The following is a 16,976-nucleotide window of genomic DNA, read 5'->3' as shown; positions in this document are numbered from 1 at the left end:
AGAATCGATACCCATTACCTAGGATTGATGATCTTTTTGATCAATTACAAGGAGCTAGGTACTTCTCAAAGATAGATTTAAGATCCGGATACCATCAGTTGAAAGTACAAGAAGAAGACATACCTAAAACTGCTTTCAGAACTAGGTATGGTCATTATGAGTTTACAGTCATGCCCTTTGGGTTAACGAATGCCCCAGCCGCATTCATGGACATGATGAATCGCATCTGTAAACCATACTTGGATAAATTTGTAATCGTTTTCATCGACGATATACTTATTTACTCCAAAAGCCAAAAAGAACATTGTGAGCACTTACACGTTCTCTTAACTTTGTTAAGAAAAGAAAGGCTTTATGCCAAATTCTCAAACTGTGAATTTTGGCTGCAAGAAGTACAATTCTTAGGACATGTGGTAAATCACGAAGGTATCCATGTAGATCCTGCTAAGATAGAAGCAATTACAAAATGGAAAGTTCCACAAACAGCAATGGAGATAAGAAGTTTTCTAGGCTTAGCTGGATACTATAGACGATTTATCAAAGATTTTTCTAAGATAGCCGTACCTTTAACCAAGTTAACCTGTAAAGCTGCTAAGTTTGAATGGGGGCCTAGACAAGAAGAAGCCTTTAAGATTTTAAAGCATAGATTGACAAATGCACCAATCTTAGCTTTACCTGAAGGAACAGAAGACTTTGAAGTATATTGTGATGCTTCAAAATTAGGCTATGGATGTGTGTTAATGCAACGCAAGAAGGTAATTGCATATGCTTCTAGACAATTGAAAAAGCACGAAGAAAATTATACGACTCATGATCTAGAATTAGGAGCCATAATTTTTGCCCTTAAAATCTGGAGACATTATCTGTATGGAAGTAAGTTTACTGTCTATACAGATCATAAAAGTTTAAAATATATATTTGGGCAAAAAGAATTAAACATGAGGCAAAGAAGATGGATGGAGATGCTGAGCGATTATGACTGTGATATTCAATATCACGAAGGAAAGGCAAATGTAGTTGCCGATGCCTTAAGTCGTAAGTACCATGAGAAACAGAAACGAGTCCGTGCTCTGAGGTTGAATCTACAAGTAGATTTAATGGCACAAATCAAAGAAGTTCAGAAAACAGCAATCAAATATGATGCTGAAGGAATGAAAGGTTACCTAAAAGAACTAGAACAAGGAAACGATGGAATTTGGAGATTCCATAAGAAACGAATTTGGGTACCTAAGCAAGGAGAGTTAAGAGATAAGATCTTAGAAGAAGCTCATAAATCTAGGTATACCATGCACCCAGGAAACAATAAGATGTACCAAGATTTAAGAAATAATTTCTGGTGGATAGGAATGAAAAAGGATATAGCCGAATACGTATCCAAGTGTTTAACTTGTTCACAAGTTAAGGCTGAACACTAGAAACCTTCCGGGTTACTACAACAATTAGAAATGCCTGTATGGAAATGGGAACTCATAACAATGGATTTTGTTACTAAGTTACCCAAAACCAAAAGAGGTAATGATGCGATTTGGGTAATTGTAGACCGATTAACCAAGTCAGCTCACTTCCTACCAATGAAAGAAACCTTTAGCATGGAAAGGTTAGCACAACTGTACGTGGACGAAGTAGTATCCCTACATGGAGTCCCACTCTCCATTGTATTGGATAGAGATAGTCGATTTACAACTACCAGAAGAATTAGCCAGAGTACATGAGTTATTTCATGTATCCAATCTCAAGAAATGTCTATCAGACGAATCCCTGGTAGTCCCTCTACAGGATGTAGAGGTAAACGAAAATTAAAATTCGTAGAGAAACCATTAGAAATTGAAGATCGAAAAGTCAAATTCCTCAAGCATAAAAGACTGGTATTGGTCAAAGTCAAGTGGAATTCAAAGAGAGGACCAGAATACACTTGGGAGCTGGAATCAGAAATGAAACAAAAATATCCACATCTCTTCCAGTAAATCTCGAGGACGAGATTTTTCTTAAGGTGGGGAGGATGTAACAACTATCAATAAAACCGGTAATTAGGATAATAATCATTCAATAAGAAAACCCTAATTAAGACACCCAAGTAATTTGGCATAAACCCTGAAATTTCCGGAACAATCAGAATCAGGATCAGGGCCCCTAAAACTCGAGGGGGGAAAACCCTAATTGATAATTATCTAATTAAAATCGTTGCTAGATGCTGATTGGTTGAAATTTTTGATTCACCAAGGCTACAACCGAACTCAGCTAGGCTAGGAAGTAGGCTGCACCCTTTACGGACCGTAAAGGTTGGTCCTTACGGACCGTAAGCAGACCAGGTTCCCTTACAGACCGTAAGGGGTTAGGCATACGGTCCGTAAGCGAGTCGAAATTCTGGCTATAAATAGCCGACCTTGGCATTTGAACTGTGGTGTTAACACGTTGCACAAAGCTTCTGTGTACGTTGAGTTTTCACTGTTACACTACAACCACACACACACGATCACGAAACGCTGCCGCAATCAGGGTAATAACTCGATCGCTATTACGATTCAACGTCCGATCGATTATAACTATCCAACGATAGTCCGGGTGCTGCTCAATTGAGCTTGTACTTTGATTATTCGTCGTGATTTCGACTTGAATATTTGAGTGTTGTTCGAATTCGGACTATGCTCTGTTATTCGTTGTGAATCCGACTGAATTATCGAGTATTGCACTGATTAATCGTTGTGAGGGTTTAATCTCGTGAATTGACGTAAATGCTGTATTAGTTACTAACCTGCCTGTGTGTGCATTGTGTTAAACTAGGTGTAATCAAGGCTAATCAGTAGGCTTATCTATTTGCTCGTTAATCTGCAATGTGAGTCATTCTTCTTTTTAACTGTTTTCTCACAGTTTGTGAGTAAGTATTACAAAACTTCAAGTTATTTTCAAAGGTTATAATTACAGGGATTAAGTCTTTGTAATCACCAAATTACAGCTGGTATGTGGGGTATTGTGCACATTACTATTTTTATTACTCTAGGTGAGTGAGCCGTCACTATTGGGGCGACGGGACCCAATAGTGGTATGACCACAGTCACAGATCCGGTCGAGTGACAAATACCCATTCTTGATAATTGGTTGATAAAAACATTGTAATTCCCCTTAATACTGTAATTTATAACTAACGGGTCGTTTTAGAAAAAACCGAATGATTCACTCAGTATTTCCCCGCTGACAAAACCTTTTTCAAACATGTTTCAGGTGATCTGTGTGATCCAGGAAAAGTGCAGTAAAGCACTACAAGCTCAAGGAAGTGGCTCAGTATGAATAAATCAATAAAAATATGTTTTGAAAAATAAAGATTTCTGTGTGAAATCAACTTATTGTAAAAATTATGGGATTTATCCCTTAAACTTTGTGTAATATATTAAACGAGCTTTTTACGGTGAAAAGATCCTGTAATAAAAGACTTCCGCTGTCACATAAATACCACGGGTACCACGGGAACTGCCTCGCGGCCCCCGACTCCGTCCAGGGTGGGCCGGGGAGCCGTGACATATTGAGTGATGAAACAGGTACAAATCAAGGGTTAGAGTGCTAAACCTTTGCACTTACAGGCCCAAAATGGAGAAACCGGGAGACGAAACCTGTTTTTCAGGCTCACAGACGGTCCACACGGGGACGTGTCCAGCCGACACGCCCCCGTGTTCATCTCCCAGACCTGCTGTTTGGTTACTGGCCTGCAATTATTTTCCAGACACGGGGCCGTGTCTAACCAACACGCCCCCGTGTTCACCTTCTGTAAGTTTTCGATACTGGGAGTTCACCACGGGGTCGTGTCCGGTCCCTACGGGGCCGTGTCCAGACTGCCAGTAACATAAATCTTTGCTTTTTAACACCACATTACACATCCAATCAACCTAAAAATTTATTTTTGGGACACATTGAGGACAATGTGTAATTTAAGTGTGGGGGGGAAGCTAACACTTTGAAATTTTGCAAGTCCTAACAACAAGCCTTACACAAAACTCTATTGGAACCGCTAAACACCCCAAATTTTTTCAAAAATTTTTCATTTTTTCTTTTTACTTGTCTGAAGTTTAAGTTAGGAATCCCAAGATTAATAAGGTTATATTTTTATAAAATTTACAACCGAGAGCGTCGTGATAACAAGAACCAACATAAGAAAATTATGAAACGGCATATCAAGTCTAGTTAAAATTTGATTATATATACTTGATCACATTAAAAACCCATTCCCACAAAAGTGAGTTTTGAGCCTTTATAGAGCATACAAATTTACATCTTTAGACTAAATGCTCATTTTTCGTTTCTTGTGTGAATAGCCGCTTGGTTCTTACAACTCTAGAACTTGCCACGACGATTCATTCCCAGTCCTTACCAACTTAAACTCAAGTAAGTAAATGATAGAGGCATTAGGACTAACCATTTTTCTTTCTACACCATTATTTTTCATTTTTTTACTACCTACCCAAAAATCCCCCTAGTTAACCCCTTTGAGCCTAAACCTTTCGTTTCTTTACCCTAAACCCTTTTTACCCACCAAAAACCCTTTTTGTTTTTTTTCACCCTTTATTTTAGTAACAAGCTCGGTTTTTCGCAAGCTCGTTCTTTTATGTGACTAAAAAAAATGATGATGAAGTTAAAAACAAACAAAGCTATACAAACAAAAGCTTGTTTGGAGAAATACTTCAAAATAAAAAGTCACTAAAAACAAAATGTGTTACGAAAACCGACACTTTTTACGCTTTTCGCCCTTTTACTAACCACTAACCCAACCACCCACCTTTAGCCCAAGCCTAACCCTTCACCCAAAAAGTCCTCTTGATATTTACAAAGGTATAAAGTTAAAAAGGAGGAGGATTGATTGCTTGGCAAGCCTATGGAAGGCGTAAGTTCCATGCCGCTCTCGAGTGATTCACAAAAAAATACACATTCGGCCGAGTGTTGAGTGATTTCTCCCGTGAGGTATGTGAACTTGTATATAAATGAAATTTTAAAAAAGGCATGTTATGCCCAAATAAGTAATTTGTCCTATGAAACGTTCTAAATAAATCATAACGAATAGGATTGTAAATAAATAAAAATAAAACCCAAAAAATCTTGGATTCCCGACACTCTATGACAAGCCAAAAACCTTCTCTTCTACCCATTCCATTTGGGAGTGTAAGCCACATTTAAAGAGTTTTGCTTGAGGACAAGCAAAAGTTCAAGTGTGGGGGTATTTGATGTGTGTAAAATGCAACATATAAATTACATCAAATAAGGCATAAAACTAACCCTTTTTAAGTACTAATGTTGGAAAAGAGTGTTTTTGTCTTCCTTTTGTATTTTCAGGATGAAATGAGCTCAAATTCACAAAAGAAGCAAAAAGACAGCTAATTCTAACATAAATACAAGAAAAGGAATAAAAGTAGACTGCCCGAACCCTCAACGGCATCCTCCCAAGCAAAGAAGAGAAAACAAAAGCCTGAACACGCCCCGTGCTCAGCCAGCACGGGGCCGTGCCCAAGAAGCAGCAGAAAAGACAAACCTGTAGAAGCTTCTATTGCCCACCACGGGGCCGTGTCCAGTGAGCACGGGGGCGTGGCGAAAGTACAGCAGGCGTATTAATTGTAATTGCGAATTACAATTAATGAAGAGAGAGAGTGTCAGACGGGCACGGGGGCGTGTCCAGCGGACACGGGGCCGTGCCCAGCCTTCTGTTCAGCCTATAAATAGGAGTGCTTGGTTTCATTCCAACTCATCCCTTGGCACACCACCTCTCTCACACTTCATCCACCACCCACCACCACCATAACACCATCATCCACCACCATCATCCATTGTCCATCGTAGAGTGTGTGAGTCGTCTCGGGATCCAAGATTGATAGTAAGAGTTCTTGACAATCAAGGCCATGTTTGCCTAAGTCTCTTACATCACTTGGTGAAGACAAGTGTTTAGTATAATACTTTTTATTTTTAATCTTTTGCACTTTTTATTTGGTTTTGTATTAATGACTATAATAACTAGTTGCTTATGTTGAAGGTGATCTTTCCTTATCGTTTGTCCGTGGTGTCTTGGCATTATTTTACTGTCTATATAAAATAAAAGATTTTCACCATTCATATCTCCACGGTCTATATGGAGGTATGTTGGCTACCTGGTCGGGGGTTAAGGGAACGGTTTGGTAAGGGTCTTGCCCTTGTTCAGCGTTTAGAGGTCCTGCAAGGGACCTGGGTCAAATTTAGTAGGATCTCCTTCAATGCCCATAGGTATTGGATGGCGGGGATCCAAACTCTTTGACCCCCTCGTAAGTTAACTACTATTAATACTATAACCCGGCTATTTAGGACTGTATCCCTGCTGACTCAGACTACTTAGCCGAGGGTAACGTCACCGCCAAAAGCGAGGCCTACCATAATTTGCATTAATAACTTAATTCATTATCTTCCAATAATCCAACCCTTTAGGATTGTATCCTTGCTGACTCAAACTACTGGGTTGAGGGTAACGTCGCCTTCAAAAGAGGGGCCTACTACAATAACTAAGATAATCTCTTAAACAAGTGCAAAAGTGCGAAAATAATCAAAGGTTATACTAATACACGAGTCGGATCCAAGTGATTCATCTTGTCTATCTGTTTTTATTTTATTTTTATTTTTCAGCATTTAGTTAGTTTTTATTTTCTTAGTTTAAAAACATTTTTCTAACTTTTTGATTTGATTAGACGTTGAGGATAAACCGGTATTAAAAGCTCTTGTGTCCTTGGACGACCTCGGTATCTTACCAACACTATACTACGTCCACGATGGGTGCACTTGCCCATATGTGTGTTTAGTGTTAGTAAATATCGGGTTTTATAAATTTAAAACTTGGCTAAAGGTGTAAAAAGGGCTTAATTATATATCTAAATTATATACACATCGACACACATCAACCACGGTCTCTCATTACCCCATTCCACCATGTAAGAGCTCTCTTTTGAAACACGCTCAAAGAAAACTCGACCTTGCGATTATCCGGACACTACACGTGGCGAAAAGTATTCTCGATGCTCTCGAACCATTGAAGAAGCCCAGTTGTTCCTTCAGAACCACTAAACTTGAGTGGTTTAGCCGAGTTAAAGTTCTTGAAATTGCATGTACCATAGTCGTTGTTGTTGGCCTGGTTCCATTGAGCAAAGAGATTTGGGAATTGAGCAGCTATCTGCTGCGCAATAATTTCTGCCAGCTCGGCAGTTGCTATCTGGTGTTCGCGTCGAGGAGGCATTCTAAAAGAGGAAAACATGAAAGGAAACGAGTGAGATGATTGGATGAAGAGAATGAGATGAAACAGAATCAACAAAAGCAAAGATGGTGGTTACGCATCGCAAAGCAAACAAGCGACATGAAATGTCTAGTCAAAGTAAGTGGTTCAAAAATAATGTATCGCGAAGACATGTTCGCCTATAAGTGAACACTCACCCCAAGAGTTCCCAGGTAAGAGTGACTGGTCCGATTATGTGGATTTGTACGAACACTCTATCCTTAGACAGAAAACTCAGGGTACAGGCATTCACTCTTCCAGTTCGCACGTGTTCACACTATTAAAACCCGAAAACCTTGACGAGATTTTAAAAATTCAAAGGGGTTCAAAACCATATAACAGAGGGTTCAAAACCTAGTAATCAATCATCCTAGAACAGATAATTAATTTTCAAAGCGGATTCGGAATCGAAATTCTCGTTGTGGTTATCACCTAAGGATAGGTGATCTACATGTTTTAAAATCTAAACACAAGATAACTTGTGTTAGGGTCCTAGAAAGTTCTAGTCTAGGTCAAAGCATTACTAATAACCTAATTCCCTATAACCAATGGCTCTGATACCAACTCTTCTGTCACACCCCGGCCGCGTATAACATGCAACCGCGGCGGAAACGCCGGGGAGTGTTGATGGACAGAATTAAATTATTTCATAACCATGGCATACAAAGTTGTATTTTATTTATAAACAAGAGTGTTATATTGTCTTAAACAGGAAAACAAAGAGTTCAGAACATAATTAAACTAGTCTATCTTCATTTTTATTCTCTAAGGCACAGGTCCGCCCTAGTGTCATGATCATCATCCTATGGAATAGCTCCTGAAAACACATGTGAAAGTAGGTACGTCAGCATAAAAATGCCTGTGAGATACATAGGTTTAGTGAAAATGGGATTCATGACTTGAGTTTAAAGAAATGTTTAATAACAGTCAGTCATGAACCTTGTAATTTGTCTTGCTTTGTAAACCTTTTGAAAAACGATAATATCAGATGATATGTATAGATAAGTGTAAGATTAAACGAGTAACCAAGTAAAATGAGTTGAATAAGATAAGTTGTTTGTAAAAATAATGTCTTGTGAAGAGTATGTTATTTGTGTAAAATGTAATGTGTCTTAACTGAAATGACTTAGATAACGCTACGATATGTAATATTATACAAGCATTTATATATAGGAAGTACCAGCGGCGTATCCACCATGTTTGTATCATATTACATACGCCACGTTACTCCAACCATTTACCCAAACCAACAACCATGGAAATTGTTCATGTATAAATCAATTGTCAAGTGTTATTGTGTAAACCATATCGAAATGTCTATGTTCAATGTAAACCACCAAGTATGTATATCAATGTCAAAATGTTTATGTTTAATGTAGATCATGTAATGTGTACCCAAAATATATCTTGCATGGTAAGTGAGATGTATCAACTAAACCATATGTAAAAATGCACAAAACAAGGTGTTGAAGTAAAACATGGTTTAAATCAACGTTATGTTTTGTGGAACAATGCATGCTCTACTGATATAAACATTTATGCGGTATTGTGAAAATATGCATACATCCAAGCCTTGAGACTGTGGCGATAAACCCTTAAACAAATTAAAGGTTATCTAAGTTATGTATATCGAATTCGGTCATTCCTTCCAATCCAAACAAACCCAGGATTTCAGGAACGGGAGTTGTCAATTCCTATGGTACCACTACCTACTAACGAATGGCGTGATCAATGTAAATGAATGTATTGTTCCATGTTAAACAAACCAAATGTTATACCAAATGAAGGCATGTGATGTGAACGATTGTACTAAGTATGCACACAATGGGCATAAATAGCATGAAATGCAATGTGAAACAATGTACTAAGTACGCACACAATGGGCATACATAGCATGAAATATAATGTAAAGCAATGTACTAAGTACGCACGCAATGGGCATACATAGCATGAAATGTAATGTAAAGCAATGTACTAAGTACGCACACAATGGGCATACATAGCATGAAATGTAATGTAAAGCAATGTACTAAGTACGCACACAATGGGCATACATAGCATGAAATGTAATGTAAAGCAATGTACTAAGTACGCACACAATGGGCATACATAGCATGAAATGTAATGAAAACATGTACTATAATGTACTAACAAACATAGCAGGTATATGATGTGAAAACATGGAAAGCATGAAAGTAACAAGTAGGCACATGTGTTTCACCCTAAAACAGTTTGGAAAACAGTAAAAGAGGGGTTCAATGTACTCACCTGAGATTGCTTTGATGTTCTTGTATAATAACCAAATAATGCTAGAGATCACGGAATATCAAACGGCACCTAATAGGTAGCTATATTAATATACCGGACCAAAATCGGAAGGATCGGATAGTATGCGGGTTCGTAAACCAAACGAGTATGGAGACTCGTGAAATATGATTTAACAAAGCCTACATACTAAAATGAAACCTAACCTAAGTGCTTGCGGCCCATTAAGACCCGTTTAGGTAGCTTATGCTACCTTAACGCGTCGTTCGCGTAGAACGCGTTTGGAACGCCTAACATCGTGACCACAAGGCGTAACCTCGGAAGTTATAGCTATGGTCACCTAATGTGATTGGTCGGATCCTAATGATCTTCCAAATGGGTCGGGTTCGAAAGTATAAGCGATGGTTTAGATCGCTTACCTTACGACCCTATATAAGCACTATACTAAGAGTGACGAGCTAAACATGTTAGAACATGCTTAACTAAGTTTAGAAAACAGGTTTGGCATCAAAACAAACGGCTTTGATGCTCGCGAGTAGTTTGGTTACAAAATACGCAAGAATGCGCATTTTGGCCGAAACTACGACTCGTCACTGAGCCTAGATAACGTGGTAATCAGTAGGTATAGTCACTACGGACTATAACCTTCGTGATCACGCTCACGTTATGAACTTCGTGTTGACCATAGGCTGGTCACATAGAAAGTCAAACAAAACTTTGACTTTTGGACTCGAAAAGCGAATAAAAGAATGAAAGAACACTTACGAAGGGTCCCCGAATGCTAATCTAGATCAAAATGGCTCAGGTATGAAACAAAGGTTCCAACTTAGAGCTTAGATCAGATTTTTGTGGGTTTTAACAAGATTGGGGGTGGGGTATTTATAGTATTTCCCGAACCGTTAGGATCGTTTCTTGAAAAACGTGATCGAATCTTGTGCGTACACTTGTCGAAAAGTTGTGGTTACTGAAAATGACCCTTAGTGAGCTGAAAGGGCAAGTGAAATCATGTGATTGTGGTTTAATCAGTTGAAATTTGCTGACTAATTGATCTTATCTGATATGTATGTCTGATGCGGCCCGCGTCAGTATTCACCCAAGGCCCAGGCGGGCCGCCTGGCCCCGTCTGATCAGCACAAAGTTTCAGAAATTACAGTTTTAGTCCCTGTTGCGTATTTAAGCCATTTCCGACACTTCTAAGGCCCGTAAAGCCAACTTTAAGGCCCTAAAATGATGCCTAAACATTGTGGACATGAAACATGCTCAAACATATGCCGGATGTTGGTTCGTTTGGCCGTACGATCGCGATGTTCGGTTAATTACGACGGAATGCGCATAAGCGCGAAAGACGATCCAAATGATGCGACGAATGGATTTTTCTCATGCCAAACACTAAGGCATGATATTAGGATGCTTACATAAATTTTTGGATGTCCGGATGTATTCAGAACGTAAGTTATGCGCGAAAGTGCAAACTTGTGCACTTTTTGACACTTTTAGTCCCTGAATGATCCAAAAGTTTGTTTTAGCATACCAAACCCCTCAAAGCCTATTTCTAAGCTATGTAAAGGATATTTATGGTATGTTTAACTTATGGACATGTTCCAGAATGTTCGTTACAGTTCAAATTGGCATACTTTCGCAGTTTGTCAAGTTTAGTCCCTGTAAGCGAATTAACTTGTTTTTGCCATACCAAGGCCTTCAAAACTTATTTCTAAGTTATGTAAAGGTTATTTAAGGTATGTTGAGTATATGTTAATGTTCCGGAGTATTTTTCGCATTAAACTGAGTACGTTTACGCACCAGTTTGCGTATAATTCTCCAGAAAGCGATGTAGAGTTTAAAATCGATTAAAAGTCAAAACATGAAAAATGTAAAACACAACCAAACAAACATTGGGATAAAATAACATTGTTTTATTGATAACTGAACTGTTCACAATGATTACAAGCACAAAGGTTACAATTTTTGAGTTAGGTTTGATGAATTAGGTAATTGAAAGTTTGATCTTTGTTAACAGGTGCTGTTGCATACAGATCTGAGGTTATGTTTGCTTGTGGCATGTGATTTATCGAATTTGTAGTGTATCAATAAGTGTTGATATAGGAGCAACTTTGGCTTGTGGGAATGGAGTGTATACAATAGTTGTTACTGCGATTTTTGCGGGCCCATTTGAGAGAGTAAGTTTGTATAATTCAACCTGGAGCGTGTCCATAGTTGTTGAGCAGTTTTGATTTTATTATGTAGCTTACATATGGTTTTTGTTCTTACTTTCAGGCTTTATAATTTTTCGTTCCATTTTGTGAGGAATTACTTGAATATAATGGAAATATTAAAAAATCCAGTGGACGTTGAAGAAAACCATCTTACATGTTTGGCAGAACTATTTATGCAGGTACACAATTTACTAGAATATATGCTTAATGTTCTCTTTTAATTGTTGCTACACAAATAGTGTATTCTGCTTAATGAGATTGTATATAATTTTCTTGTCATGGCCGTAACATGATGATATTTCGTTTTCATCTTTGTATAACTAATGCTGAAATGGCCAGGGATGTCTTGCATTTTAGAAGTATGTAAAAGGATCAACAATTGAATTTGATAAATCTGGACATCATGCAACCGGAGAGCGCAGGGGTTGTGTAGTCTTGTGAGACTACTTTAATGATTTCCGATGGCCGATGATGGCTTTACGCGCAACTTTCAGGTATATTTATAACCTTTCTTCATCTTATGGTTCATCCACAATGATTCCAAAGCTATTATAAGCTGAATTTGAGAACAGTTAAACTTGAAAACCATCAATATGATGCAAAATCGCATTAATGTAGGTTAACATACAAATCCGGTCACATACTCAAACCCCCCTTTATATTTAATTCTTTTTCTGCATCGTCAATTCAAATTCATATCCCATTAGTAAACCCTAACCCTAGCTCTTCACAGTTCGTATCGTTCCCGTTAAACCCCTCAAATTGTCACAAATCTTCGATTTAAAAAGCAAAAACTCATCTCCAATGGGCTCCAAGCAACCTGACTTCGGTGACGGCGCTAGCCCCGGGTTCGTCTTCGCTTTCAGTTTTTTTTCTTTTTTCTTTTTAAATTGATTGATGGTATTAACTTGAAATTTGTTCATTGAATTGTTACAGGAATATTTTTATCTGTGGTTTAGCGAAGGATACTACCATAGGTTAGTGTTTAATTGCATGTGTTTCTGTAATTACAAAAGTGCCATTGTTTGTATTATTGTATCTGATTTGATGTGTTTAATTGTGTATAGATACATTTGTTAAGTACTTTGGAAAGTATGGAGACCTTATGGACTCGGTTATTATGAAGGATCGACAGACCGGTCGGCCGAGGGGCTTCGGGTTTGTTACGTATGCGGATCCTTCGGTTGTTGACACTGTTATTGCTGAGACACATGTTATTAATGGGAAACAAGTAAGTGAATTTTTGTTTTTAGGTTATTTTGGTTATGAATGAGGATTTTGACTGTAACTTTATCGATATTTATTGCATGTTTCATTAGCAAAGTTGAATGCAATTGTACTTATGTTAACTGAATACATGTACGACATTGATTAAAACCTAAGATAGAGGCTGAATAAAAGGTGTCATTATGAAAATATGTGCTCAGGAAAACGCCCCAGGGGAAAAGGTGTGCCTCATGTAGTTCTGGGTCAGAATTGGTCAACATTAGGGTTTACTTGATAAGTAGGAGGTTTATATGTAAAAGCAACCGAAGTGATTAAGAAATTATGAAAGGTTTACTTGATAAGTACTAAGTAGGCTGATGTGTAAAACAAATGAGAGAGACGCAACTACTGGTTGTAAATAAAGTGTATATGGTTGTACATAGACAAGCGTCTCACGTACATGATGCGGCTCAGATTGCATTGCGCTTTAAAACTTAAAAGGTGTAATCTTAAGATCGTTTTTGCTAAGAAACATCATGGTGTTGAATTCTCTTTATTGGTTGCTTATAGCTTAGTCAATTTGGCCTGTAGTCATGTGTAAAGTACCAAATGGACTTTTTAAACCAAGGTGTTTTTAAAACTTAAAAGGTGTAACCTTTAGATTATTTTTTGCTGAGAAACATCCTGGTGTTGAATTTGCTATATTGGTTGTTGATAATTTAGTCAACTTGGCCTATAATTATATGTAAAGTACAAAAATTTGGTTGAATGGACACATGCAATATGAAAACGTCATGCCAATTAGTGACGCAAATAATGCATATATCAATATGATGCAAAATCGCATTAATGTAGGTTTTAATATGTTATTATTTTTTATAATTGTTTTTTTCTTGACGATGTTGGTTGAAGAAGATGATGAAATGAATGAATGTTTCAAGAAGGGCAAGAAAAGATGATGAAAAGAAGGCCACAACGATCATGGTTTGTGGACATGCCATTCATCTGGATTGCTACAAGAAGTTGATCGACCAGGATTAGTTATTTCACAATCCTTTTATGAATTTTCACTTTTTCTAAAATGACTATTTTCTACTGGTGCAGAATTGTAGTTTATGGAAGCTAATTTCTTCGTCTTCCAGATACCAGTGTCCCATATGTTCAAGATCGGTGTCTAATACGTCCAAAATATGGAAAAGGTTAGACCAAGAGGTATGTAATTGCTTATGGCAACTCGCAAATTGATTTCATTAACAATTGCTAGATGTTTTTGAAGCATTTTCTACCTATTATTACACTTTCGGGAAAAAAGTTGTTTTAGAATGCATGGTTGATATATCTGATTAAAAACAAATGTTGTGTAAAATCCTAGAGTTTTTATCTTTACATTATGATGGTCATTGTTTCAGTTTTCATAAGTTATAATAGTCAAATTTTCATAATACATGCTCCACACCATTTTGATAAGTTTTGACTTTTAATATTTATTTCCAAGGGCGTGAGGTGGAAGAGATTGAGCCCATACTAGATGCACTGCCGAATCTAGAACAGTAAGTTATCACCATAAAAATTAACTGACGATGGTAAGTTATATTTGTTTCCTATTTTATTTTTATATTTTTTTTGAATATTTTACTAAATTATAGGTACATATACTTCTCTTTAGCCGGTGTTTACCTTAAATCCGATCTTTTACCACATCTTGAGGTCCGTTTTTTAAACATTTTTTAAACAACCTTTTACTGGGAAGCTCGAGACCGAGGACTTACTAGAGTCAAAGGGTGTCAACTACACTTCTATAAGACCCATTTATATCTACGACCCGTTGAACTACAACCCTGTCGAAGAGTGGTTTTTCCATAGGTTGAAAGCGGGCCGACTCATCCCCATTCCCAACTCAGGTTTGCAAGTAACCCAACTCGGTCACGTAAAGGTTAGTAAAAGTGTAAAACTAATAATTATTTTGTTTGATTTCAAAAGTCAAACGTCTTGATGAGTCAAATATGACCAAATGCAGGATTTGGCTACAGCTTCTATATAAATACACTCCACACCATTTTTATAAGTTTTGACTTTTTAATATTTATTTCCAAAGGCGTGAGGCGGAAGAGGTTGAGCCCATACTAGATGCACTATCAAATCTAGAACAGTAAGTTATCAACATAAGAATTAACTGATGATGATAAGTTATATTTGTTTCCTATTTTATTTATATATATATTTTTTAAATATTTTACTAAATTATAGGTACATACACTGCTCTAAGAGCCGGTGTTTACCTTAAATCCGATATTTTACAACATCGTGAGGTCCGTTTTTCAACATTTTTTAAACAGCCTTTTACTCATCTTATTCCATATAACCAAGTAGTTGTAATTGAATATGCTACAGATTGATGCGGTTGACCCTAAAAGCCGACACAAGGGGAATCTCGAGACCGAGGCCTTACTAGAGTCAAAAGGTGTCAACTACACTTCTATAAGACCCGTTTATATCTACGGCCCGTTGAACTACAACCCTGTCGAAGAGTGGTTTTTCCATAGGTTGAAAGCGGGCCGACCCATCCCCATTCTCAAATCAGGTTTGCAAGTAACCCAACTCGGTCATGTAAAGGTTAGTAAAAGTGTAAAACTAATAATTATTTTGTGACTTCAAAAGTCAGACGGTCTTGATGTGTTAACGTTGACCAAATGGAGGATTTGGCTACAACTTTTATAAAAGTTTTGGAGAATGAAAAAGCAAGCAAACAAGTGTACAACATTTTAGGAGATAGATATGTTACTTTCGATGGATTAGCAAGAGCTTGCGCTAAGGTAAATTTCGTTATAATTTTTGAAGTTTTAATCGAAAAATTTATAACAAGATATTTTACGATTTAATCTTGCAGGCTGGTGGATTCCCTGAGCCCGAGATCATTCACTATAATCCTAAGGAGTTCCATTACGGTAAAAAGAAAGCATTTCCATTCCAGGACCAGGTAAACACCAATTTATATATACGTGCAGAAAGTCAATCTTGTGTTTTGACTTTTGTTATAGATATAAACATTGTTCGAACTTAATCATTCATTGGCAAGTTCTAAAATTTGAAACACGATAATCAATTTGCAAACACCATCGAAGACAGGGGACACCCCTATTTCGCAACATCATAATCCGGGGCTTATAAACGGGTCAATTCAAGTTTGACCAACCAGTCCTATAAGGTTTGGTGGCAGTTTCAGCCCAGTTACTTTTCTATGAATCACTTTGGTTTATTTTAATCTCAAACTAATCAAACACGACAAATAAAAAAATTAACTAAAAAGTGTTGAGCGAGTCAAAAGTAACCCAAAGTGTTTTTAATGCATACTAACTCATTTTTTTAAACTTGGATTTCCCAATGATTGGCGTCATGGGAGGCGCGATTCTGACGGGAACTTTTTTGTTATAGAAGATCATGTACTGTATGAATTTCTAGGGACTGCACAAGATGAAAATGAAGTACATGAGAGGCTATTTTTAGAGCGATTTAATATTTTTTTCACTAAACAATGTATTAATTTTTATAAATCGTCTTATTTTAAGTAATTTGATGTAACTGAAACTTACAGTCTCTTTTATTGCCGAATGCACTTTTATATAAGATAACTTATTTTTATCTTTCAAATATGTGAACACATGGTTCAAACAAAGTATAGCTTGCAGTCATTCAAAAATTGTAACAAGTTAACAATTTGGGTTTGCAAAAGCCTAAGTACAATTTGGGTCATTCAAATATGTGATACATTGATTAAAAGGCTTTTGCAAACCCAAAATTGTAACAAGTTAACAATTTGTCGACCACAAATCACAATTGCCAAGTGATAGCCTATACGACAACATACGTCATTACGTTGGACAAAACACCTACAGGTAGCTGATTGTGTTACTTTTATTTTTTGCTTATCATTACCAAAACTAAAAAAAAACAAAATTTCTCATTGTTTTTCTTGGTTGTAAGCTGGCTGCTAATATCATTTTTTGATATGATTATTATATTATTAA

At 37.1% G+C, this 16,976-nt stretch overlaps 1 protein-coding gene across 1 annotated transcript; it reads left to right on the top strand.

Moving 5' to 3' along the window:
* The first annotated feature begins 14,141 nt into the window (after positions 1-14,141).
* On the top strand, positions 14,142-16,383 carry LOC110927661 (chloroplast stem-loop binding protein of 41 kDa b, chloroplastic-like). Its single transcript, XM_035988018.1, has 7 exons — positions 14,142-14,163; positions 14,447-14,501; positions 14,598-14,658; positions 15,343-15,564; positions 15,648-15,764; positions 15,839-15,928; positions 16,324-16,383. The coding sequence occupies exons 1-7, from the start codon at positions 14,142-14,144 to the stop codon at positions 16,381-16,383; spliced, it is 627 nt and encodes a 208-aa protein (XP_035843911.1).
* The last annotated feature ends 593 nt before the right edge of the window (positions 16,384-16,976 follow it).

Source organism: Helianthus annuus, chromosome 3, assembly GCF_002127325.2.
Source record: "Helianthus annuus cultivar XRQ/B chromosome 3, HanXRQr2.0-SUNRISE, whole genome shotgun sequence".
Taxonomy (NCBI): domain Eukaryota; kingdom Viridiplantae; phylum Streptophyta; class Magnoliopsida; order Asterales; family Asteraceae; genus Helianthus; species Helianthus annuus.
Note: the sequence above shows the minus strand (reverse complement) of the source record. Positions and strands in the feature narration are given on the sequence as shown.